The 27,523-nt window shown below is 41.5% G+C and overlaps 1 protein-coding gene across 2 annotated transcripts; it reads left to right on the top strand.

Moving 5' to 3' along the window:
* The first annotated feature begins 187 nt into the window (after positions 1–187).
* YWHAQ (tyrosine 3-monooxygenase/tryptophan 5-monooxygenase activation protein theta) lies at positions 188–24,618 on the top strand. Of its 2 annotated transcripts, none has more exons than XM_075707555.1 (6): positions 188–260; positions 1,425–1,809; positions 19,218–19,341; positions 21,853–22,016; positions 22,393–22,488; positions 23,561–24,618. In XM_075707555.1, exons 2-6 carry the CDS (start codon positions 1,516–1,518, stop codon positions 23,618–23,620), a joined length of 738 nt encoding a protein of 245 aa, XP_075563670.1. In that variant the 5' UTR covers positions 188–260; positions 1,425–1,515; the 3' UTR covers positions 23,621–24,618. The 2 variants fall into 2 exon arrangements, with proteins under 2 accessions (XP_075563670.1, XP_075563671.1); XM_075707556.1 differs by lacking the exon at positions 188–260 and adding an exon at positions 1,029–1,315.
* The last annotated feature ends 2,905 nt before the right edge of the window (positions 24,619–27,523 follow it).

The following is a 27,523-nucleotide window of genomic DNA, read 5'->3' as shown; positions in this document are numbered from 1 at the left end:
CCCTGCCTGCGCTCGCCCCCGCGGCGGCGCGCTCTGCTCGGATTGGCTGCCGCGGCGCGGGGGGGCGGAGCCGGGCCCGCAGGCCGGGCTGCGATTGGCCGCGTGGGCGCGGGCAGAGCAGCGGGTAGGCTTGCCTGTGCCAACGCCCTTTAGCGCTGGCTCTCGCCGGAGACGGGAGCGGCTCTTTCTCTCCGCCACAGCCCCGAGCGAGGCAGCCGATCGGGTGGCGCCCGCGGCCCGGCCTAGCGCAGCGGACTCAGGTGAGCGCGCTGCCGCGTCCCGGCGGCGGGCGCGGGCCCCGCTCTGCCGCTGCCTGCCGCCGCCGCCGCGTCCTCCATTTTGTGATCGCGGCGTGGAGCGCTCGGCGGCCCCGGGGAGCGGGAGGCGCCGCCAGCCAGCGCCGCCATTTCGCACCCGGCGGGGCCGCCGGCTTCCTCTTTCCGCCCTGCCGCCGCGGGGGGCAGCGCCGGCCGCCCTCCCGCCCTCCCCGCGCCCCCCGCCGTCCCTGGGGACGCGGCCGCCGCTGGCCCCCGCCCTCGCCGGGGCCGAGACCCCACCCACAGCCGTGCCACCGCGGGGCCCGCCGCGCCCCCCGCCGCGCCGAGGGCCGCCGTCCCGGGGCCGGAGCTGCGGCCGCTCCCGCCGCGGCCGCCGGGGGGAGGCGGGGAGGCCCCGGCCCCGCCGCGCCCCGCCGCCAGGAGGCGAAGCGGCCCGGGCCGCCGGCCTGGCCCCGGCCGCCCCGCCCCGCCCCGGCCGCTCCGAGCTCCCCCGGCCTCGCTCGCCCCGCGGAGCGCGGGTGCCCGAGGGAGGCGGATCCCGGGCCCGCTCTGCCAGCCCGGCGGGTTTTAACCCCTTCCTTGCCGCCCCGGGGGCGAGCTCGGCTCGCTCCTTTTGTTAGTTATTTTTTTTCCCGCTTGTCGCGGCTTTGGCATCTGCCTTTCTTCGGCTCCCACCGGCAGGGCTTGTGGCCCACGGGGGAAGGGCTTTGGGCAAGGCCCCCAGGCTTGGTGGTGACTAGATATCCTTCTTCATGTCCCTGTTAGCATAGTAATATCTTCACCTCAGGTGAGGAAGAAAAGCAGGATGAGGACAGAAAGTCCGCTCTGATGGAAAAATAGCTGTTTCCAGCGCTTGGTCTTCAGGCTGCTGTCCCTTGGCTAGCGCTGAGCATACCTTCCCCAGTTGGGTTTCTAGGTCGTGGTTTCCCTAGGGGTGGACCCTTGAGACGAGTGCCTCTCCCCTTAGCCCTGCATGGAAGGGCTGGATGCTGCAGCCCGCCTCTCCATGAGAAGCACCTGGAAATGGGGAAGGGGAGGTGAGGCTCACTGTGATCCTTGTTTTTTGATGGGTTGCGAGGGGTGGCGTAAGATCATGTTCTGTGGTGTTTTATCCTAGCGTCATGGTTACTGTCTTCTTTCTGGCAGGTTTTGAGGTACATTCTCGTGTTGATAGCGTGACGTCCCCAGCTTCTTGTGCTTTTGCTACTATACTGCTCTTGCCCCACTGCCAGCCACCATGGATAAGACCGAGTTGATCCAGAAAGCCAAGCTGGCTGAGCAAGCTGAGCGCTACGATGATATGGCCACCTGCATGAAGGCAGTAACTGAGCAAGGTGCCGAGCTGTCCAACGAGGAGCGCAACCTGCTCTCAGTGGCCTACAAGAACGTAGTGGGGGGGCGGCGCTCTGCCTGGAGGGTCATCTCTAGCATTGAGCAGAAGACAGACACCAGTGACAAGAAGATGCAGCTTATCAAGGACTATCGGGAGAAGGTGGAGTCTGAGCTCAGGTCCATCTGCACCACTGTGCTGGTAAGTGGGGACTCTTTTTTTTTTTTTTTTTTTTTTTTTTCTTTAAAAGGAGAAAGAAATACAGTATTCAAGTGTGCTGCTGTACTGGGGAATAAGACTGGGAACTTGGCTGGGGAATATCATGCAAAGTATTATGCTGGGGTAGGGGAAGTCAGCACAGTAACTTCTCCAGCTGTTATGTGGGTTACTGTGAGGAGGAAGATCATCTGCACTATGCTATGGGCCCCATATGTGTAGAGGTATTTGAGATACACACTCAATTTTGAGTGTGATTTGGAGTACGTTTTTGGATGGAGTGATCAATACGCAGTATTGCGCTAGGTAATTGCAGAGATGCAGAGAATTTAGCCTTGTGCCAGTTTGTTCTGTGGTTAGTAGGCTTATCTATTCATAAGATAAGCTAAAAAGAAAATGAGAAAATGCCTTTGTTTTTTCAGACCAGAGCTAATAACCTGTTAAAAACATTTAAAGTAACTGGGTGTACATTTTGTTTACCTCTTGTGAAGGAAAGGGGTCTTTAAGAGACATTTTGCGGATTTTTTTAATATAAAATATGATTTTATAAAGTAAGACATTATATTGAAGATAGGAAACAAAGACATGTAGAAATTGGCTTTGTCGGATTTAAGCTGATTTCTCAGGGGAATCTAAGATGAATTTGCAGTAATCATGGAATAATGTAAAACTAAGGTATGAATTCTGGCATGGCACCCCAAGTATGCATCAAAGCCCAGGAATACATTTCTGTACAAGCAGCAGAATTCCAGATGCTATTGATAGCGAAAGTGTACTGCACTGTAGTGGGAGCTGAAGAGGCGCATGTCAGCAGTGTGGAGGCTGCTGGACCCTATTCTACATGACCAGGGAGTTGTGGCTGCAGGAAGCTGCATGTGTGTAATGCAGTAGTAACTGTGTGGCAGATAAGCTTCAGTGGTTTATTTGCTTCTCTTAGTTACGGGGTTGGGGTTTTTTTTTGGTGTCTAGTATTGCTAACATGAGAACAGGAAGAAGAAAGTCTATAAGGAAATAAACAATTTTGAGGTAAATGTATCCTAGATTGGTTTAGGAGACCTGAATTTAAAGCTGACTGGTTTGGAAGTAACTGAATTTGCTTCTTGATTATGTGTTCTGGCTCATGTACAAGGGCATACGTCTTTGGATTGTGCTGAACATACCTATATGCTTCCTTGCATGCTGCCACCTAGGTGGTTTTTTTTTTTTGTAAATCCGTCAAAATGAGTTACCTTGGCTTCCAAATAATTTGGAAATTTATTAGCTTAATGAATCAGTTGAGTTAATTCCTTAACACATTTAAGAGTCCATGTCTAACAAAGAAGCTGTTTCTACAGTTACAGGCATGGTTAAGTTGTAAAACTTTCACCTTTGTGAAAACCATGTGACTTGTGTAGGGCACTGATTCCTGTTTCCTGTGACGAGTTTCACTAGAACATGTGTGATGGGGTGCCAGCATTTGTGCTGTTGTTACTCCTCTTGATCTCTACTCAGTGCCCCACTTCGAACTGACTCCTTGGGACCTCAACATAAAGCTCACTCTTCAGACTTCTTAATCTTCCTCTGTCCTTCTACCAAATCTAGTTCCTAAGAGAAGGTCATGCATAAAATCTCATATTGGTTGCTGTGCCATCTTGATAAGGAGCTCATGCTTCCATAGGAAGATTGAAGGTCTCTGAGCCATTTCACACAGCATCTATGCTGACATTATCCCACTTGCATCAAATGGTGGACAGCAGGTAGTCTGGTAGCTGTGCTAACACAGACCTCTGATGTAGGGAAAGCAAGCTCTTCCTGTGCTAGGCGAATTTTTCCCTGCATTCTAGTCTTTCTCTGTTCTCTGCGATGGCCTGGTTGGCAGCTCTCCCCTTCTTGCCTGGAAGGCAGCAGGAAGTAGTGAAGACCAAAACCTACAGCTGTGCATGCTTTTCCTGTTCTGCCCTGCTGGCAAAGATGTGCCTTTCTTTGGTAGGAGGAGATGTCAGCTATCTACTGCAAGCCTTCTGAATTTTACTCTTCCTTTGAAGGCCATGTGCAGTTACGTTCTGTTCTGCTTCTCTCCCTTTCCTCCTCCATCTACCACTCCTGTGATCCATGAGTCAGCATCCAAGAGGCTAGAACTCAAACAATATGCAGGCACTACAAAGGACGGGGTTCCTAAAGCTGAGCCGCAAAGTGGTTTTGACTCCTCCTCTGAATGATAATTTCTTCTTTACTAATACTATAGTAACTGCTTGTAGCTTTTTTAGATCTCTGAAGTTGAATCTTAGAGATGCTTTTTTAATTCTAGGAAGGCAGCTAAACTGAAGCAACTGCTGGCAAGTAGTATGGAAAGGTTGCTTGTCATCTGGAGTATTTGGATTTAGCAAGGGTGGATGTGTTGGGTGGAGTGTGACTGCCGTTAGTCATACTACTAACAGTTTTTTCAAAAGGCTTTTTTTTTTTTTATTACTGGTATGGACCAGCTTTTCAAAATGAAGTATATCTGCTGTTGTAGAAACCTTCATTTAGAAATACTTGTGCTAGCATTACAAAATATTGCTAATTTTTTATTAAAAAGGTAGCAACACCGAATCTGTAATTACTTTTTTTCCTGTAAAGAAAGCCTCTAGCCGTTCAGGTAGGGCATGGCTTGATAAGGAACTTAAATTTAATCACCACTAGAATACTGTCATGGTTTAACCCCAGCCAGCAACTAAGCACCACGCAGCCCCTCGCCCACTCCCCCTGCCCCAGTGGGATGGGGGGCAGAATCGGAAGAGTAGGAGTGCGAGAAAGTCCTGGGTTGAGATAAGAACAGTTTAATAATTGAAATAAAATAAAGTAAAATAGCAGTAGTAATAATAACAATATAATAGTAATAATAATATACAAAGCAAGTAATGCTCACAATGCAATTGCTCACCACCCGTCGACCGATACCCAGACAGTTCCCGAGCAGCGATCGCTGCCCCCCGGCCAAGCCCCCCAGTTTATATACTGAGCATGATGTCATATGGTGTGGAATAGCCCTTTGGCCAGTTTGGGTTAACTATTCTGGCTGTGCCCCTCCCAGCTTCTTGTGCACCTGGCAGAGCATGGGAAGCTGAAAAGTCCTTGACTAGCATAAGCAGTACTGAGCAACAACTAAAACATCAGTGTGTTATCAACATTCTTCTCATCCTTAAATCCAAAACACAGCACTATGCCAGCTACTAGGAAGAAAATTAACTCTATCCCAGCTGAAACCAGGACAAATACAAACATCCAAAATTATGTTGCGATATCTATATATATCTATACATAAATACAGAAATAAAAATAAAACTTTTACTAATTATTTAATTAATGTACAACCACCATCAGTGGTCACAGTAAGTTATTACATCTCATGCAAAGCAGTGAAGACATTTCTTTTACTGCCTGTCTTACAAGTATGAGTAGATGTGATCTGAACCCTTTCTAACTGTTAATTTTATGACTGGTCTTTCAGGTGAGAGTGGCTCTTTAATGAAGAAATGGTATGACTTTGTCAAACAACCTGCACAAGTGTTTTATTTGAAAGGTACACTAGGAGGTTTTATTGAAGTCCCTGTATTGATAGATCAGTTATTTGGTAATGTAGAGAATTAACGTTAAATCATCCCTTATGAATCATAGTCAAAAGTGTTCTTGAAACTCTCGTGTCCTTGAATAAAGAAACAGGTTGGCAACTTTTTTCAAGGTAAAGTTGAACTATGTTGTTTCATATACTCTCTGAGCACAAAGTTTGCGTTTCTGTATATTCTCTGAGTGATTTCAAACCAGGGATGCTAGATAATGTAGAGGGGATGGGTACAGCACTTTCACGTAACTAGAGAAATAACATGTGAAACTTTGAAGATGGAATGTACAATATAATACTAGTGCCTTATTTGTATATACACCCTGCTATTTACTGACATTAGATTTTCAAAAAAGGTAACTTTTCAATTGGAACTTGTGTGCGGGAGCAGATCAAACTGCTGGGTTTTCCAAGAGCCTCAGTCCCTTTGCATAGTGATAACTTGTGTTGCATTCAAGCTCCTTCGTTCTTTAGAGAGAACTAGTGTGAAAGAAGGAAGGAAGGACACCAGCCCTTGCCTGGAAGGAGTTCACTCTCCACCTGCAACTTGAGGGTTTTTCCATGTGTGTTTGGTAGTGCTCTGCATATGTTCAGTTTCTGGGTTCTGATGTTGTTGGAGCTCTTCATAGAGCAATAGAGATGAGATTTGATAACTGCTTGCCCACAGTTAAAACTTGATGCAGATGCAGTGGCTAAAATCATTAGGGCTTGGGAACAACTGCATCTTGATGGCTACTTATTCCTCATGTCTCTAGCTGAAACTTAAAAGTTCATTTTAATATGCTTTTAAGTGTTTGCGTAGAAAAGTTACATATATGAGGCTTTTCAGTTGTTTCCAAACACCTACTTTTACGATGTCCTCTGTAAGTGGTTTTACACTGCACTGTGTCAGGCCCACTTCAGCCAGGTTTTCCAGAAATGAGCAAGGGCATCGTGAACTCTTAAAAGTGGACCAACAGTAACATTATTTGTGCTGTTGATTTTTTTCTGTACCCTGCAGCAGTACCTGCAATGAAATAGTCTTGAGCTGTAAGGTGTATCTTATTTCAATTTTTACTGTCTTGAGAGGATGCTTGTAAATGTTTGATCTTCTGTGAGATTGCAGTATTAATTGTTGAAAGCATGTATTAGTATGTTGCTCCCGCCAGCTCCCCTTTCCTTCCTTCCTTCCTCTCCCCCCCCCAAGGTTGCAACGTTGTTGCTACTTCTGCTTTGCGTAATTAAGAAACAATAAATGCTAATTAAAAACAAGGGTAAAAATCTATGTCCACTTCTGATTAGAACTACGTCTACAAGATGGTTAAAAAAGTTAATCACTTAAAAATAAACAAAACAAAAATCCCCATACTAGAAGGTAATGTTCAAAGCAGCTTTTTTCAGCAGCCAAGTTTATAACTTCATTGAAAATGAAGTTGGTATTTTTCTTGCAGCAGCCAATAGATTCCTCGTGTCAGCTAAAATATCTGATGTCAGATGATGAATAACCTTTGACCATAGCGTTGTTTTTTTCCCTACTGTTACGTTTGGCCTACAGAGAAGTGAAATCTTGATTTTTTTATTATACATACAGAGATTTGGCAGATTCAGTAAGTATCAGCTTGATAGCAGCTATATGAACAATTTACTAGAGTTTCATGTCTTCTGAATCCTTTTTCTCTGCCTTCCTATTTTCAGTGAATGGCCAGAACTTATACAGAAACACGTAAGTGTTGTAGAGGTGAAACTAGCATCTGAGTAGAAGGTTATTGCAGTCTTTTGACACTGTGAACTATGTAGGATGCCGTTTTATTCTGAAGGTCAGGCATACTAATCACTGAAGTTAATACTACTTTTGGACTTGAATTAGTTGTCCCGATAGTGGTTAGGACAGTGTTTTGAGTATTACTTTTTTTACCTTTTGAAATTAAAGCAAATGCTATTGGCTCATCCTTTTTAAGTAACTGACTAAAAGCACTACCTACTTCATGACTCAAAGCCAGACCTTAGGTTGGGAACGTTACTTCTTGTCAAATCCAGAGTTGTGGAGTGAATGTTAAATGAATGTTTTAATTTGGAATAAGTCATGTTTTTAATGAAAGGTAGTATGTGGGGAGAAAGTTGATCTCCTTTGTGTTCTTAGCACAACTTCGAGCAAACATCAACACATTTGTGATAAGAATTGTGGAACTTAATGCGTGAATCTTTTCTAGTTTAATATGCTTGAAACTTAAATTGAAATTCATGGTCTGAACTTGCCTTATTCATAGTTGTACCTTCTCTTAGGTCAGTTTTTGCCCTTTGTTAGAATCTGCTGCTGGAGTACTACACTTCGTGCAAGGAAAAGTGAATCTGTTTCTAAGAAAGGACTGACACTTGCAGAAACAAAGCCTAGAATGCACTGAGGTTCTTGAAGTGGCTGAAAACTGTTAAAGCCCAACTAAAAATAGTTCAAGAAATTCTGATGGTAGCTGAGGCCTCTATCCCAGGCACTCATTGCTTGCTGCCCACTCCCCCTGCAACTGGATACTGAATTTCTAAAACATAAAAGCAAGCTAGTGAAGGAGACAAGCTAAATGGCAGCAAGGTATTCTCTTTGAGGTTCTCAAAACTTGCGCCTTATGATATTTGTGTGTGCAGGGTCATTTCCTTTTTCAGAAGCTACTGGGGTGAGTTTAGATCACTGATTTGATTTGCATGGATATCCCCCTCTTGAGGTAAAGCTGAGTACAGGGCTAGCTTCTGTCTGTTGAAAGTAGAAAAACCTGAAGATCAATGGCTTGTCTGTTCTTAAAAGTTTAAGAAATGACCACCAGAGGATTGCACTTCTGCAAAATCATAGCTCTTAACAGCTCTGAAAGGCCTGTCCCGAATGTTAACATCTTATGAGAAGCAGGATGTGGAGTAATTGAAAATAGGAAATCGTAACACTGATGCAGGTGACCAGCTGTTGAGAACGGGGCAGCCAAAGCCTCATCTATCTCCAGCATCAAATCCATTTTTTAGTGAGGTGAAGCTATAGATTAACTAGCCTGGTTGTAGTCAAGGCTATTAAAGCTTTGTCTATAGTATATCTCAGTCAGCTTGTACATGTAGAATTATTAAATTTCCTGGAGGACATTTACTGGTTTGGCGGCCTTGAGAAAGTAGAATGTGCTCACTAGGTAGAATTGGACAACGAGACACAAATTCTATTTTTCTGCTAATGCAGTGAAGCTTTTAACAGATTTTGTAAATCACTGTCATGTTTACCTGATAGGCAGTTGTCTCGCAGGCCTTTCTACTACCTTAGATACTAATATGATAGATGCCTTTTTGAAGTAAAGCATAAAAGACTGTATATCAGAGACACAGAACTTGATGAGGAAAGACCACACTCAAGCTTGAAGGATATTAGTGATTGATTTCTTTATGATGGCACAAATTTGGGTTGTTTAGCACATTATTAAAGCAGAAGATTGTACCAATTTCTGTATGGGCACAGAGCTTGGTATTCTGTTTTCAGTAATGGGGGATACCTGATTTTTCAGAGGAAGGCGGTAAGGAAAATGAGCGGGGAGGGCTGGTAAAAGCACATGGATATACTTTCTTTGTAAGTTTGGTAGGTGAAGGTGTGTGCTTGATTAATCAATGTTTTCTTAATTGTCTAGATTTTACTGCTTTTTTGGTTTTATGCTCTTGGTCTTTGAGAATGATGGGCCTAGTGCCCCTAGATGTTACTTGCTGTTTGTGTTTAAGTGCTTTTGTACTTGACCATAAACTTGAAGTTAATTTTATCACAGACTGATGAGGCAAGGTAAGTAAGACTGTTCTTGAACACTGCATTTGTGGCACTCCATATAGCTCTCCAAGTTCAGTGGCCTGATGTTTACAGGTTCTTCCTCATCCTTTCTGCTTCCCGGGATGCTGGAACCAACATCAGAATGCTCCAGCTGAGCATACAGCTGACTTGTAAGGTTGTAATTTGCTAATTCACTCTGTACATCTGAGTAACAGTTCATGTGAACTGGTCACTTAGACATAGGAGGCAGTAAAAATAATTTCAGTGCCGAGTTTCACATTCTGTGGTTCTGTGCACCCACCAAAACATCAGATGTAAAGACCTATGATCCAGAAAGTCCTGAATTAGCTGTGATTTTTTTGCTTGTGCCTTCCTCTTAATTTGTTAAAGGAAGCAAGAGTTTGATTTACCAGTTTCTAACTTTGATAGAGGTTTATTCCTTGCTCTATCAATCTTTATTCTGTCCTTTATATGATCCATCCACTGAAGTAGTTGGGTGTAGGAGTGATGTTAGGCTCTGGAAACAGAAAACTTTCCATTTGCTCTGATAATAAATTTTCTGAGTACACTACATACACTGTTATCAGACTGACAGCCTCATATTTCCTGGATAAAACTTCTTCAGGAAGTTCTGTTCTGAAGTTGAATACATTTTGCAAAATTCTTGTAAGCAGAAATTGTTTTAAATGGAAGTAGGTAGCAGGGCCTTAGCAAGAAAGTCAAGGTTCACTCGCCATGAGAAATTGTTATAGCAAGGCTATCTGAAATGCTGGCTTCTAGTTTTTGTGACTTAAAGGTTAGACTTCATTGCTGTAGGTTGTCTCATTTGGGGAATAACAGATTACTGGCACACTCCTAATACACTGAATGAAATAATACATTGCTGGGTTTCCTTCAAGGTGAAGTTGGACAATGCAAAAGGCCCTTCCACCCACACTAAGCGATGGGAAGAAGGTGCATCTGTTTCGTTATTTTTCTGGATTTCAGTGATCACAAGCCCCTGATCTAGGGCTCTCAAACAGAGCAGAGCTGAAGCAAGTAAAACTTTTAGGCCCTCCAGAGTTTATTTATTATCATGAAAGGCTGGCTTTAAAAAACAATTATTTGCGCAAGGGTAATGACCTTAAACCCCCGTAACTCTTGCATGCTGTTGTTCATTTTGAGTATTGTTAGTCTAGATATATCTCAGTCAATCATTTAATCATACCTTCAGGGCTTCTGTAGCTGCAGAGCATAGAAATATTTTTAAAAAGCAAATTTAGACTTTTTTGTTTGATTCTACCATATGATGGAAGATCACAAATGGAGGATGCTGGAAGAGACTTTTAGGTAGTCTGGATTCTGAAGGGACGAATTTGATATCTGTAATGCATGTTTACTAAGAGGAAAATAACACCTGAAGTCTTTTGAGGAATTAGAAATATGGAAGATGCAATCATAGAAGAATGTTAGAATCAATTTGAGATAAATCTGTCTGATACCAAGAAAATTTTCCTAAAAGCTTTTGTCTGTGTTGTATGGCCATTACTTCAGCAAAAATTTATAATTACTGAAAAGGAGAATGACTTTTGAAGACTCATTTCTACATTTGGCAAGGGGAAACTGGAAAACTTTAGGCTCTTCCATAAAAACTTGAATAATTCCTTGACTTTCACTGGATTGTTGGTTTTGTCTGATGAAAATCTGTAGAAAGGAGAACTTGCATTTCCACACACTTCTAGTTCCTGGCTTACATAGTTCTTTGGGGACCACAGAACTTTCTAACTTCTTGTTTTAGGAGAAATGTAAGCAGTGAATGTAAAGTCTAGATGAAATTAATCTCAACTCCAGGTGGGAATAGTGTGGGTAGACGTGCTGCAGCTCAGGCTTCCAATGCATCTGTTAAGTGGGATTCCAGATACTTCATTCAGGGCCAATCCTAAATATTGACTGCCAGTTTTTAAAACTATGTAGACAAAGACTCAGAACCAAATGGAAAAGGCGAATTAGGTCACCCTCTCCGTTTCCATGCCAGGTACGTTTGTCTCTGCTTTTGACAGTGCTTCGTCAGGTTATCTTAAGGCCATGCCATTACTGGAAAGGTGTACATGTATTTTCCTCAATATATAAACTGAAATACTAGTGGTCTTAAGAAGTCTGTATGAAAACTATTTCATGTTCTCCCAGAAGGAGTTGATACATAGAGCTTGAATCCAGAAGGATGAAGAACGAACTTCTGCTGAATTACACTTTTGAAAGTAAAGTGATCTTACTGTTGCAGCAGGGGACTCTCCCTTTCCTGTCGAGCAAACAACCACTGAATGTTAAAACACACTTAGGTTGCAGTGAGTCATGCTGTGGACTTTGGAATGACTGATTATACTTGAGAGTTGAGAAGTCTTAATGCCAATTTACTAGACGATTAAAACAGGCAGTCATTTGTGAGTAGAAGCCTTATTGAAAGGTCTGAGCCTACACAGATCATCTGTGCTTGTCAAACACTTTGGAACATTTAATGTGTTTAAATTCATGTTTAACAGTTATATTAAGGGAATATATTGGTCTGAGCTGCCTCACCAACTTCTTAGCTTTACTTTTTGACTGCAGTTAGGGTAGAAACCATATCCCCGTACGCTGCTTGTAGGTGGCTTTTCTCATATTGGAGCTGGATGGACCTTCAGAAATACTTGAGACTGAAGAATTTTTCCAAGTATTTTGCACGCTGCAACCCTGGTTGTAGTGTCACACACTTCGCATAGTATGCCTGTTGGATGCAAGCTGCTCACCTTCTAGATGGGACTATAATGTTGAATTCGTGTTCAGGGTGGTGAGTTGACTTGCTAAAAAAAGTGGTGTTGACATGCACTCTATACATGTGCATTGTTTTTAAGGAACCTTGTCTCAAAATAGGTTTCTTTCGAAACAGTTTCTTCACTTCCATGTGACCATTTGGTTCTGTGGGGTTTGGCCAATAAGTGTATGCTGTTATAGGCAAGTACAATGTTAAGTAATAAGTTACTTGCTGTCACCCATGTAAGAACTGTTGTGGTGGCTAGCTTCAATACTCCTTAAAAAAAAAAAACCAAAACAGACCAAATAATAACCCCACCCAAAAGAACCAAAAGCACTTAAAAGCTCAAAATAGGGAACATTCAGTGTTGGCTCAGGAAGGGAAGGAACACCTAGGAAACAGCAATAAAACTCAATCTAGTCTCTGTAAGACCTGTGAAAATCAGTACACTGTGGAATGGTAGCACCTCCTCTGCTGGCAGGTCTGACGAGCACTTGGACAGCAGAGAGCTTCTGAGCAGTTGAAGTTCAAGCTGGACTTTTTTTTTTCCTTCTCCATATCATTGAACTTTTTCCATCATGGAGTGAGGAGGAATATAACTTTTTTTTTTTAATATTGTATGCATTGATATTGATTAGTTTGTTCTTGTATCAAAAAAGGGTAATACTATTGGATTTTCCTCTCTCTGGATGCTTTTTTTGTGTCGTATGAGTTAAAGCCCAGCAGAGGACTTTGTCTTAAATTACTAAAACCTGCAAATGCAAATTACTTCCCACAAACTGTTACGAAGTTTGCTTTTAAAGAACAGCATTTAAAATCATATGCCCAACAGATGAAGATGGTGTTGGAATAAGGTGTTTTAAACAACTTGAAGTAAGATACATGGGCTCAAGAATATTGCTGAGACAGTCTGACCTGAAAATCAAACTTTATATAGACTTTATTCACAAAACTCTGTGCCAGCAATTTTGAACATCAGCACACTCCTGGTTGCTAAAGACCATGCAACAATTTAACCAGTTTATATTTATGGGGGCAAACTTTTGGAGAACATTGCTACTTATGATGATTGCTTTTACATTGACTTTCTTCCTTCTGGTGGAGCAAAAGTAATGATATACCATACTAAGTTTGTGAGAAATGCAAATAGCAATGTAGATCGGTCTTTTAACAGCATAACATTAAATAACATGGTGCTGGTGATGTGACCCAAACATGTCCTAGGTGTTGACATCTGAGTGATGGTGGCATTGTAAATATTTTGAGTTACTTCAGTTTACCACATTGAGAACTTTTGTCGGTATCTAGGTACATGATATCTTTAGCTTGCTTTGAAAATTGACCTTAAACTACTTATGATCACTAGATAATCTCTGGAGCTGACCTGGTTCATGTTCATCTTCTGGTATCGAACAGATAAGTGTGAAGAATATATGTATTAGCTAATGGTATTGGAATATATGCAGAGACTGATACTTATGTATTTGCTTTTCTTATTGAAGTCCAATTCTAAATGGCATAAGTGCTGAAGGGAGCTCAAAGGTCAATTTGGTATTCAAGATTCTTTTTTTTTTAATTCATCTTTGCTGTCAAGATTCTTTAGCTGAATATGTGGGAAGAGAGAACAGCACAGATCAGATAGTGGTGGTGCTTTTTCTGCAACTTGAACCTGCTGCATAGATAAATTGTACAGAAAGTGTTTAGTGTACACTGTGGTTGAACTTTGTCTCAGTCAGGCTTGCCTTTTAGAATAGGCTTAGATGGGGGGAGGTTGGTGGGACTTCCCATTTTGATGTCAGCTTTTAAAAGAAGGGGTTGTCCTGAAAACAGGTAACAGAAAGCATGTGGAGTGGGACTGGTACATGAATTGCAGTGGACGTGTGCCTGGTGTACATAAGGAAAGGCTGGCTGAATGTATACACAACAAATAATTATGAAGGAGCTGTGTCTTCAGGGAGCTTCTTTGTCTGTATCAGGCACTTCAAGTAAAGATATGGCTGGCATATTCCTTCAGGGCTTGCTTTTCATAAAGCTGAAATAATGGGGAAGTGATGACAGCAGATGAATTAATATTTCTGGCACAGGTTAATTGCAATGGTCTGATACTACAACCACATGTTCAACCCTTGTTCCTGCTTAAGCAGAGGGGAAAAGAGACTAAGAAAGGACAGTTACTCAGCTGGGAAAGAACAAAAGCAGAACTGGAGAAGCATCCAAAAAGGCAATTGAAATGTAACTTTCTCTTGGCATGTAAAGCAATAAGTCTGCCAGTGGAGAGAAAAATAAAATTAAAAAAAAAAATCAGTTTTAAAGGGGGAAGAAGTGGATTGCTGCCAGGCTCCTAGCCTGCTCCCCATGGCTCCTTCAGGCAGCTGCGGATCTGTGCCAGGGACCGGTAGCTCTTTGTTGGTGGCATCTCTTTAATAGATAATTAAATAAGCCTGCCTTCTGTAGGAGAGGAAGAGAATATCATATATGAGAATATGATGCTATTAGGATGGCAACGGCGTTAGCACACTGTGAAGGTAGAAATAAATTGAGATGGATGAGCAATAGTAAGGAGAAGTGGGGTGGGAAATCCTGTCACACTATGGGAGGAGCAGCATGCCACCTGAGAATAATGTATCCATGGGGGGAAGTAGCCGATACCAACCACAAACTGTCACAGCGCAAACCTATTCTAATGCAACCGCCCCAGGACACGAAGGGTCTGGCTTGAGGACAGAGTTCCAATTCCTGCGTCTTCATACTGCTGGTGGTTCTGAGAGTCATCCACCAACAGGGCAGGCCAGCGGCCAGCAGCTCAAACATCACGTGGCTTTTTGTGGCAGCATCTGAGGCATGTTTGACATTGTAGAGTACATAATTGCTGGTTGTTCAGGTGTTGGTTCAGAAGGTGGTCAGAACAGTCGCAGTTCTTAATGATGGTGGCAACTGCATTTCGATATGTAACTTTCTCTGACCAAAAAAATAAAGTGATGGGCATGTTTGCTGTATGTGAATGTGGATGGCAGTCTACTGTATTGGCTGACTTCATCACCGAATCATACCTGTGGCAGTGCCTGTGTGTCTTTAGGTAAAATTTATCATAATAAATGTTGAGGTTGGCTGAGGTCTGCTTCATTGCTCAGGCTGCCTGTATTCATTTTGCTTACTATCAGCTAATGTTTGAAATGAGGATTCCTGGCTGATTGCTGTCTGATGGAAAGGTAGAAAAGCGCAAGTGGGGAAAGATAGAGAACAGACGTAGGAAATCTTGAGTTTTCCTGGATACTACTGACTCACAACAGTGTGAAGTAAATCATTTAGCGTATTGTGCTGTCTGCTGTCACTAACCTGCCAACATTTTGTCTGTTAGAGGGAGGGTAAGATGCCTTCCAAGAAATGATGATGATGTCCTGAGATGAATGGCTCACTAAGTGTACCAAATACATTATTGATTTGAAAGATAATGTCTGGATAGATAAATAATTAGCTTTACTCAGAGTCTGTTTGTATTCTCTTCTGTCCTACATGATTCATAAATGAGATCTTGTTCCATATAAGGCTATTAAAAAAACAAAACCGGATACATAAAGTCCAGAACGAGGATGTTCCACCCTAGTTGATAGAGGCACAGATCTCTCCCTTACCGTGCACTGTGGTAAGGATTAGGAGGCCCTGGAGATGACCTGGGAGTGGGAGCTGCTGACTGGTGTCCTGGTTTCGGCTGGGATAGAGTTAATTTTCTTCCTAGCAGCAGGCATAGTGCTGTGTTTTGGATTTAGTAGGAGAAGAATGTTGATAACAGGCTGATGTTTTTAGTTGTTGCTGAGTACTGCTTATGCTAGTCAAGGACTTTTTCAGCTTCCCATGCTCTGCCAGGCGCACAAGAAACTGGGAGGGGGCACAGCCAGAATAGTTGATCCAAACTGACCAAAGGGCTATTCCATACCATATGGCGTCATGCTCAGTATATAAACTGGGGGGGGTTGGCCGGGGAGCAGCGATCGCTGCTCGGGAACTGTCTGGGTATCGGTCGGCGGGTGGTGAGCAATTGCATTGTGCATCACTTGCTTCGTGTATCATTATTATTATTATCATTATTATACTGTTACTATTAGCATTACTATTTTACTTTATTTCAATTATTAAACTGTTCTTATCTCAATCCAGGAGTGTTTCTCACTCTTACTCCTCCGATTCTCTCCCCCATCCCATCGGGGTAGGGGGAGTGAGCGAGCGGCTGCGTGGTACTGAGTTGCTGGCTGGGGCTAAACCACGACAACTGGACAGCTCAGCTCCTCCAACTGAGGAGTGCTTAGGAAATAAAGCAATGTACGTAACCCACTCTTTGCTGTCTGAAAAACTACGGTTCCCTCCCAGCATCCACTTTTTTTCTCCAAGTTTCTCAGAAATCTGCACAGAACCACTGGTTTTCAAACCTGCATAGTGGAGATGTCGCTTCAGGATGCACTGACACGCAGGCTGCAGCGCTACATGCTTGTGGTAGGGCTGGGGCCATGGCAAAATCCTTTTGTGCTCTTGGAAGAAGTGTGTGGCCTATCCCATGGGGGGAGGGGGGAGGGGAAGTGGGCATTAATGCTCTAGGAAATGTAGGTTTGAGGCTCAGCTTAAATTAGACACGCTAAAGCTGTCTTGTAAACATCATTTAGCATACACTAGGTTCCAGGGTGTTAGTATTTTTAAGTCATAACCAAGCCACATCAGTTACTCGTGGTAGTCTACTACTAGAGCTGCCTCCAAAGGCAAAATTTTGTAATAAGATCAGTAATATTTTTTGTGTGCTGAGTTTACAATAAATCCTTAGGTTTTGGAAGGCATAAAAGAAAAATACCTGCTTGCTCCCTTGTTGATGTAGTTGTAAGATCTTGAAAAGTTGTATTTCAGCATTTAAAAGAAAAATCAAAGATACAGTTTTGTCAAAAATCTGGTTTAAAATCCCATACAACATACCTTTCTTGGCTGTCTGGTCAGCGCTCCTTAGATTGTGGCATAGTTTTTGACATCTAATCTGAGCACGTGGGTAAATCGCATCTCTGCTGCTTCGTGCAGTCCCGACCTTGGGATGGCCTTTAGAGGCTGGTAGTTACTTTTTGATCATGATTGATTTAAGGAACCTTTCTCAACATAGGTGTATTATGTGTCGACTTCCATCATTCTGGGCAGTTTCTTGTAAAATCAAACTTCTGTGTTAAACTTGAGGTTACTGCATTGTCGTCTCTGACACTTTGAAATTGGTTTGTGTAGTGTTGCGCTTTTATGGCTGGCATTGACATCTGTCATAGGAGAAAAGCATCAGGAAAACACCGACACAGAACGTGAAGTTTTTCTCATTGCAGAAACCTGTAGGGTGGGAATAACTCATTCTAATATGGGAATGACTCATGCAAAATAATGGTATTAATATGGGGTTTTATTACCCATCTGCCTGCTGTGTCTTAACTCTTGTTTTGAAACATACCTAAGGTTTTGCTGCTTTTTCCGTAACACCAGTGAGGTGTGCCGTGCAATATGCTTGCTCAAGCCCTTGCATGCTTCACTGTGTTAAGCTGTTACACAAATTCCCCACTTATCCCTATGCCATACTAGGCCAGTGTCTAGTCTTTGGCGGTAGGTTTCTAGCCTTACAGAAAGTCCTAAAAATGTCTGTTTCTGATTTGGTAAGTGGAAGGGTATGTCAGGCTTTGATATCATCTTACCCTCCTGCTGTTTTCTCTAGGGTGCTGATAAGAGTGCTTGTAACTCTTTACTGTTTCTTAATGCCCTGGTAGGGGGATCTCTGAAGGGAGCTTGTCTGTGGAGCTGTATGCAATATTACATCCATGGTAAGCATACTGTGTGGACACAAAAATGCCTTTTTTTCACCCAATTGGAAGTACACCACTACAGTTGGATTAAAATAATTGCCAACACCTCCAATGGACTTTCAGCTGGATTGCTCTACTACCATTGATTATTAAAGAAAGTAATAATGGTATGGTGGTATGCACAGGTAGTAAAAAGTAGCTCATTTTGATTACAGTACTACAGTTGCTAATTAACATGCTAAGGGGTTTTGCCCTGTAAGCTTACAGTTCCTTAAACATTTTCTTTGTAGCTGCTGTGTGAATTTGGATACATGTTCCTGTAACAAAAATCTGACTTAACTAGCCACGGTTTGCAAGCTTTGTGGAAACTTTCTGCTGCTTTTATGACCTGTTTATTTTCCAAGTAACTGAATGCAGATCTTTATCACTTAAATTCTTAGTGTAAGGTTGCTCTGAGTATGGTGGGGTTTCCTTGAGCCTATTGGAGCTTATTTGCATCTTTTGTCAACTCCAGACAACATGGGTCAGTTGTGGTAATGAGTCGGGTAAAATTGCTGGGGCTCGGGGCAAGGAGGTCAGCCAGAAGCTGCTCTCCTCCTTGTTGGTTCTCTGATGTACCCCCTTTGCTGGGGGAAAATCCTGTACCTCTTCTCTCCTTTGCCTTCATCTCTTATCTTGGAAGGGCTAGGAGGCCTTGCAGCCTTGGAGAAAGACTTACCTTCTCTTGCTGGAGGCTTGTAAACCTTTCCCTGTCCTGCTGGTTATCAGGTAGGAGAGCTGTGAGCAAGGGGAGCGACATTAGCAGCCGCTCAGGGTGTGCTGGAGAGCACTGTATAGCCCTTCCCCTTCCCAGGAGCGGCAGGGCAGACGTGAAGGATGCCTCCCTGCTAGGCTGGAGCCGGTGCTACTTTACAGCCTTGCAAAGAGGTGTACGGCTTGGTGAGGCTGGCTACCAACTAGATGGGTTCGAACCCTTGGCTCGCTCTAGTAGGTGGGCTGGAGATTCCTTATCACAAGTCTAACGAATGCAATTTATACAAAAAATATCAGAGTTGGTTTTCTTAATTTTTTTCCTGTGAAGTGGGAATAAGTTTGTATTTATAAATAGCTTTGAAACTTTCTGTATAGTGTTTCATTTTTCCAGTAAAAGCTTACTCATTTGCAATAACGTTTTTGAAATGAGAAGTGTATATCCTGAAACTCGGTCCTGAAACTATATGGCAGTAAACCTTTTCTTGTTACTTTTTCTGCAGTCTGAGCAGATGGTTGACTGATCATCGTAGTCTCTAGCTTTGTGCCTTTACGCACTTTGTTTAAATAAGTGTGCATCTATCTAAAATGCCCTTAAAACTCCTTTTTTTTTACCTTGTAGCAAACATTTGAGTCCATCTAAACTTTCTTGAGAGAAAAAAAATAGATTTAACTTATTTTCAATGATGTGTGTAATATGTCAATGTCTTTTTGTTGTTGTTTCAGGAGCTGTTGGACAAATATTTAATAGCTAATGCAACTAATCCAGAGAGCAAGGTATTCTACCTGAAGATGAAGGGAGACTACTTTCGATACCTTGCTGAAGTTGCCTGTGGTGATGACAGAAAACGTAAGTACCTTGTGGTCTCCGGGTCTTCAATAGGTAATGAACTTCAGTTTGGGGCCATGGGCGAGGGAACAGTAAATGAAGTACACATGCCAGTATCTTACTCTGAATTCATGTGAGTTAGCTGAGTGGGAACAACTACGTTTTAGTTGGAAATCTCCAGTATTCATACAGATGGAGAGTAAAATTCTGAATAGACCTTAAGCATAGTATGCCAGGGAATTTTAGGTGGTGTTCCTGTCATCTACCCTAAATTTCTGGATAGTTGTTCCATAATGCTTATTCAGAGCTTCGGGAACACAATTTAGGTGAAGGTCTGCTAACATATTTAATGTTGTTTGTTTTGTATTTCTTTACTAAAACAAAGTTGGTGAGGAAGAGTAAATAGATCTCTGCAACATTTTTTACTCCATGATGAAGTCCTGTTGATCTATAAGGTTTAACCATTTCAGCGTGAAGCAGACTTCGTTGTAGTCACCCAAGTTTACAAAGAAGCAACAAAATGACTAGGTTAGTACACTATCCAAGGAAGTGTGAGCCGCACTCTGAAATGGTTGACGTTCACAGGGATAATACTGTCCCTGTAATTTTAGTTTGCCCTTTTGGATCCAGCAGAAAAGGCCTGGAAAACTTCACAGCTGGTACTGTCACTTGATACGGGGCATCCTGAGAATGTTGAACACTCCTAGAAGTTAGAACATGTGCATAGGTGGTTCTAAGTACCTCAGGAAGCCCTTCTGGGGAGGATTTTAACTCTCTGTTTAGAGGATGTATTGAATTAAGTATTAAACTGTCTTGCGAGGTGTCCAGGTGCTGTTGTGATGTTGAAAACTCTTGGTATGGCATAAGTTAGTGATACGTTTCTAAGTAACAAACTAAAATTAGTCCTGGAGTGATGCCGTGACACAGAAAGGAGATGGACTGTCGGAGCAGGCAGAGCGCTGAAGGGACTGACCCTTTGGGCTGGGCATGGTAGGCATCTGACAGTGTTGGCTAGTTTTAAACTGATTGAATTGCAAAGTGGGAGGACAGAGCTGATTGTCACTTAAATAAAGGCTTTGTTAGTCTCCTTGTATTGTAAGAGCATTTAAGTTGAAAGATGAAAATATACAAAATGGAGTAAAAGTTTTTTGCACTGATGAGTTGTGTTCAGAAATTCCTAACCCTTCCCCTAATTCGAATGACAACAGCAGGTCCAAGTGTAGCAGAGACAATCACAAAGATAATCTGATTTATGTTCTGTCTCGAGCAACAGTTACAAATCTGTGGGCTTGTCTGAGCAGAGAAATACCAGCTTATCTTGGCTAAAAAGACTGCATTTAAAGCGATATGCATGCTGATACAGGTGCTTACTGTAGAAGAGGGACTGACTGACAACCTTATTAGCAGATCTTGGTGTTTTGCTGGGAGGTTACAGCTTATGCGTATCACCGTGCACATGTTTTGTGCTTGACTTCTCGCAAACTTCTTGGAATTTTACTTGAAGCTTTTCTGATGTTCTACCTCTAAGCACCTGTTTGTTTTCTCAGCTTCAAATATATCTTATGTTCTTATAAGCTAATTTATTTCCTGCATTTACTAGCTTTTTTGTCTATTTTCACCTGTTCTCAACAAATTAATAGTCCATTAGCACTCATTACAGTGTGAATACTGAAAAACCCCAGTCTGTGTTGTGACTCTTTTGAATACTTAACAGATTTTACTTACCAAACTCTTTTTTTTTTTTCCAGCACTTCCTAGAGCAATTATGGTATTAGCTCCCTCAGAGAGCTGTATTCTGAGCTCTGACAATGGCCTTTCTTTTCCTGCCGTCTCCTTCCATTCTGCAGGCATGGTTAGGGTGGGTGTTAGGCCTTTGGTTGTCTATCAGAAGAGAATCTGGAATAGACTGTATGTAGCACTCTTAAAGTACTCATTCTGGCCTGGTAATCTCCTTTCTCTATGGTGTTTCTCCCAGTTATTTTGGGCACGACCTTGGGTTTTTTTATCTTGACCTGTCTGCACCCAATTTTTGGAGGCAGACTTTCAGTTTTTCAGGAACATGTAGTACATGCCTTCCAAACTTCCTTACGAAGTAGGGCCATAGTAGCCACCTTTACTTTGCACGCCTGACTCACAGGAGTATGTCCATCCTGCACAAGGAATGAAGCAGGAGTTCTGTAGAAAAAGTAATGCGTGGGGGTTTTTTTGGTGCCTAAAGTATCAAAGGCCGTTGAGGTAATATATTAATCTTGGACTGTATTTACTAAATTCTGTGTGTTTATCTGTCTCTTGAATACCTTTGCTCTGTAGTAGCTTAATTTGCTCCCTGTGTTTTGTCACTGTGGCAGCTGTGCTTAGAATGGGTTTAAAATCATTACCTTGATTAAAGTAAGGGCAGTGTTTTGCTACGAGTGGCCTTGAAGAGGACTGTTCAGCCTCCTACTAACGAAGTACTTTAAATAGTCTTATCTTAACAACAACACCACAAAAAAACAACCAAAAAAATCTTCATGTTTCTCATTCTTTTAACAGAAACAATAGAAAACTCACAGGGAGCTTATCAGGAGGCATTTGATATCAGCAAGAAGGAGATGCAGCCAACACATCCGATTCGCCTGGGTCTAGCTCTTAACTTCTCTGTATTTTATTATGAGATTCTCAACAATCCTGAGCTTGCCTGCACACTGGCAAAGACAGTAAGTTACTTTTTTCTTCTGTATGCCTGCAGGGACGGTAGAAGAGAGTTTATGCTTAAAATAATATGAATTATTATTTCCTAAAGTTTATGCAGGAAATGATCCTATTTAATGTATCTGGTTACCAAGCTGATATTGTTAGTGGGATTAAAGGGGTACAAGCAGGCTGCATTTACAATGTGACTTCAATTTTCAGCAACACAGCAAGATTTTATTATGCCTTTATTATGCTTCTGTTTCAAATAGAGCCATTCAGGTCATTAACTTCTAATGTTGCCTTTTTGGTTTTTTTAAAGCCACCTTTACTGATGGGTTTAGCTTTTGGTTGTTTAATGATCAGTTAATAGAAAGACTAAAGATGGTTTAATTATTTTAGGCGTTTGATGAGGCTATTGCAGAACTCGATACACTGAACGAAGACTCATACAAAGACAGTACTCTCATCATGCAGTTGCTTAGAGACAACCTAACAGTAAGTTGCCTTTTTATGTGCTATCTGGTTCTGTAACCACGTATTTGCTTAGTTAGACTGAATTTCTGATGAAACAAACCCCTTATTTCGCTCTAGTGCAAAACATAGCACTGATTCAGGCTATTTACCCTACTATACCTTTTCATAGCTTAGTTTGAATGTAGGGTAAGTTGATGTCAGCAACTTCATGCTGTGTAATCTAGAATAACAGCTTGGATAGCTCACATTCTTCATTGTTTACTGGCCTTTTCAGTGGAGGGGGAGAAGGTGCATTCAGCTAACTTAACGTACAAGATAGGAGAAGGAGTCAAAAAATAGTAGTCCATGATCTGTTAGAGATTCTTATTCAAACTTTTTGATGACTACCTCAGAAACAAAACGTCTTTCCTGCTGTACATCTAGTGCAGCTTGCTTTATTCATTTTCCTGATTTTCATTTAAAAGAAAAGATATGGAAATTCAATGTATGAAAATAAAATCAGTTGATGTTTGAGTATGTATTATAATGATTAACCGTTCAAGAAAAGTACCTAATGGAACTACTAGGTTCTATTAAAATATGTAACTAAGGCAATTTTTTACAGAATAACCTCTCTGGATATTCACTGCATTTAAAATTACAGCAACATTTATTATTTTGCAATACTCCTTCAGTAGAAATGTCTCTTATTAGCACTATAAAATGCTTAGCTTCAATAACCAAAATGGTAATCTTCACTTTCAGGATTCAGACCACTTCTTTTGAAATTGATGTTACTCACAAAGCTACCATTCAGACTTTTTGAATGATCTAGGATTGATGACGTAGCTCGCTCTTCAGCACAAAAGTCTGGACCTGTTTAGGACACTGCTCTGCCTCTGATACCTGAGGTGCATAGCTAGTTGTGCCCTGTGCATGGGGAACTATTTCCAGTTACCTTTCTCTGAGCAAGTTCTACAGCTCCAGTGCACTGGTACTTTGTAGACATCCTTGAGTCTAATTCAGTTATCATTTCTATACAGTCAATAATTGTCGCTTTTTGGAAGTAAAGCTGTGCTTCTGAAAGCTGACACTTTTTTTTTTTTCTTTCTAGTTATGGACATCAGACAGTGCAGGAGAAGAATGTGATGCTGCAGAAGGTGCAGAAAATTAAACTGCGCGTGGGGCGTCATTCTCCCTTTCCTTCTCAAGAAACCTTTTTACACGTCTCCATTCCTTATAGCTCCACTTGGATTTCCTATAGCAAAGAAAACCCATCCATGTGTATGGAAATCAATTTATAGTCTTTTCACACTGCAGCTTTGGGAAAACTCCATTCCTTGATTTGTGTTTGTCCTGGCCTTCCTGGTGTGCGGTTACTGCTGTAGAAAAGTATTAATAGCTTCATTTCATATAAACATAAGTAACTTCCAGGCACTTACGTAGCGGACTAAAGTGTACCTGGTATTTAAAAACAAATCTGAACCAGTTCCTGCCAGTTGACTGTGTTTTGTATGCAGTAAGATACGGAAATGTAGTTAATTGCAACTAAACAGTGTTCCACATAGCTCTTAATTCTCCACATTCCCTTCTTATTCTCCAGGGTTTCCTTTCCATAATTGACTTTCACATGCTACTGTGTCTTCTTTGCAGTAGGAATATGGAAGTATTGGGCCAGATCAAATTGAGCAACGACAAATTGGGTTGCTTCCTGTATCATCTAATAGAGAAGCTTGTGCATTCAAAAACAGGGGCTTCTCCTAATCCTCAGTTGCTGCTGTTTAAGTTGATATGCCTTCCCAATAAAAGTTCACTTACACTCCTGCCTTTGTAGTTCTGGTATTCACTTTACTATGTATTAGAAGCAGCATGTTACTGCCGGAGTACAGGCAGTGCTTTTTGGCAGACTAAAGTGCATGTCATTTCTTAATACACTGGAATGGGAAAACCAATTGAAGTTCACATGTCCAAGTATAAAATTTAGTACTTTTCCATGCAGGTTTGTGCACATGTGAGAAGGTGTCAAGTTTGTCCAGTGATTGTTATTTAGAGAGTTTGGACCACTATTGTGTGTTGCTAATCATTGATTGTAGTCCCAAAAAAGCCTTGTGAAAATGTTATGCCCTCTGTAACAGCAAAGTAACATTAAATAAAATTACATTTTATAAACCATTTACTGTTGACTTGTAACAATTCCATGTAATCGCTTAAGGGCTAAACTTAAATGTAAGTATCTTGTGCTAGAAGTGTCTTTCTCAATTCTAGTGCATACTTTTAAAAAGTCTGCTCTTAAATTAACTCATTTAATATTTGAACAATGTGCATTTTATGAAAATATCCTGGATAACTTTTCATAGTTAACCTGACATGTGGACTTCTTAGTAACTAAATCTACTTGAGCTAATGGCTTCACCTTAATAATGACCTAAGAAAAAATAGACAATTTCTTGATATTCTTCCATGGCTTGCAAATCTTCTCATCTAAATTATACTTTTTTTTTTTTTGTAATATCTTTAAATTCTCCGATCTGTCCTCCTTGTTGTGTTTTTTCACTGATAGTCATCATTATTATTACTACAGTATTCCAGCTACACTTTTAGAAATGCAGAGGAATTCGTCCTGCTCTAGAACTTTAGTTAGTGTGCTGCCACATCATAATCTGCTTTCTGTTGTTCTTAGACTGCTTTTAGTATTACTGTTTCCCCCAATTTTTGGAGCCTTTTGTAGTAATACATTGCTCTGCTTTTTTCCCTTCCCCCCTGCCCCCAATCATGTAAGAGTTTTTTCCTAAACCTCTACCTCTTAGTTTCCCATGTTGGTGGGTTTCTGAAAATATTTAACTCCTATGAGTGTCCTGGCTAGACAGGATATGACATTATGAAAAAGGACACAATACTAGTCCTTGCAGGCTTCTGATGGTACATCTTCCACCTTCCGTGTTTTTGTTCATTCTCTGAGTGTGCACAATGAGTGTTCCTATAATAAAACTGTTCAGATTATGTGCTTCAATTGACATGCGTTGCTTTTAAAAAAAAAAAAAAAATTGTATCAATTCCATTTTCTTCATGCAGTCACTTTGGATTGCTGTCAAAGTATTGTGTGGCAGGATTCTACATAAACTCATATGCTTCTTAATTGGTGTTTTGGTTTCATAATTTCTTCCCCTCCCCCGTGCATTTCTTATTGATCCTTTGTTTCATAAAGGTTTTTAACTCCTAAGTGCTCTCATTCTCCAGGAAAAATGTTTTAGTGCTGACATGTTGGCAGTCAGCTCTATCTGATCATTTAAGAGTTTGCTTTCTTTGCGGTCTTCTGGAGTACTGTCTTAGCTTGCACGACCTTGTCAGCTAACGCCGTTCTCTCGTTTCCTTCCTTTTGCAACTTGTCAACAGAGTTGTCAGTTTTCCTTACAGGAACAGTATCTGGGCCGTGTATCTAGATTATAGATTAATTTATTAAATGCTCTTTTTAATGTCTATCAAGCTGGGCAAATTCTAGCTGTCTCTTGTTCATTGCATTTACATTTTGTGCAAAATAAGAGTCTTGAAACTGTAGCATCAGCTCTTGAATTTTAATGATACTGAATGCAGCGTCATCTTTTCTCATACTGTTACTTCTAGAATTTGGCTATTTATGTGTCTTGTTTTGGAGGGGGGAGGGAACGAAAGGTGTATGGGAATAGGATGATGGTACAAAAAAGGAATAGACCATAATTCCCTAAACGACTTTGTCTAGTCATGTGTTGTCCCCGTGTGTGTGTGTCCATGTCCCCGATAAATTCCATTATTAGTGCAACACCCAGAGTAATTGGGTGCATTCATGTGGTATTATGGTTTCCAGCTCCAGGAGATTATTTGGACTTACAGGCTGCCCCACCTCACGTAAGAGGACGTGCCCCACAGCTTAGGAAACACTGGACAGACTAAGGTCTCAGATCCCAAACCAGGCTTATTTTTTGCAAGCCAGACATACAATTGACAGTTCGATCCGAGACACCTTAGTAAAACGGTAGTGTCTTGTTAAATTGAGGATGGGATTTTTGTATGCTGAATATGGTTGTATACAGTAAACCCTGTGGGGCAGAGTTGTCTTAACCCCTACAATAAATTTCACAGTAGTGCATTAATTATTTCAACTTCCTTCTTAGTAGAATATTAAGAAAAAAGAGAGTTCTCGCTTTTCTGCCAGATGAGTGATGGTAGTAGAGATGGTACTTCTCGCTATGTCACTTTCTTTTGAGGTATTTGTGCTATAACTGGCTTCAGCAGCAAAACAAGGAGTTTTGTACTTAATTTCTCAGGATCTTTGTTGAAATGAGTAATGTCAACAAACAGTTTTCTCTAAGTCTTATTGCAGTATTCTTGGTGTGATAGCAGGCTACCTGTCATACCAGGAGACATTATTTTATGATTCTGTAAAACAAATAGAGCACTTACTACTTTGCACCGGACTTCCTTGTGCAGTACAAAGCAGTGTAGGGAGACCAGAGTAAGTTTGGGGTTGGAGGGAGGGCAGGGGTGTTTGGTTTTTTGGAGTCTCTTTGAAAGCTTTTGACTTAAACACACACACCAAAAAAAAAAAAAAAAAAAAAAAAAGCCAGAAGAAATATTGCTTTGGGTAACCAGAATTTACATGAGCATACAAAATATACTGATGTTTTAAATGTTAGTGTGGTTTTCAAAGTAATAGTAACTTCCTAAATATGTCTGAGAAATGGTCTGATGCCACCTAAAATGATCTTCCATATCAAACCAAGAGGGTAAATTGGGCAATAAATCATCATAGAAAGGGAATTTGTTCCAACATTATTGGAAGACTACACTCTTGAAATCCCAACTCCACAACTGAAATGCCAGGCCTCTGTAACAAGAACTAAGTGCCCTCTTTTGTGTGAGTGTAGCTAGATGACACAACTGCTGAAAGCTCCAGCAATTACAGCCTGGCCAACTTTCAGATGAATAAAATGCCAGTGTGGGAAGGGTGAAATGTTAGTACCAGTTCTGGATGACTGCCATGATATTTTCCACTACGCTGTGAAGACTCTTAACTTGCTAGAGGAATGCCTTTGTCATCTTC

Source organism: Pelecanus crispus, chromosome 3 (assembly GCF_030463565.1).
Source record: "Pelecanus crispus isolate bPelCri1 chromosome 3, bPelCri1.pri, whole genome shotgun sequence".
NCBI classification, from domain to species: Eukaryota; Metazoa; Chordata; class Aves; order Pelecaniformes; family Pelecanidae; genus Pelecanus; species Pelecanus crispus.
This window is presented reverse-complemented; position numbering and strand designations above follow the sequence as displayed.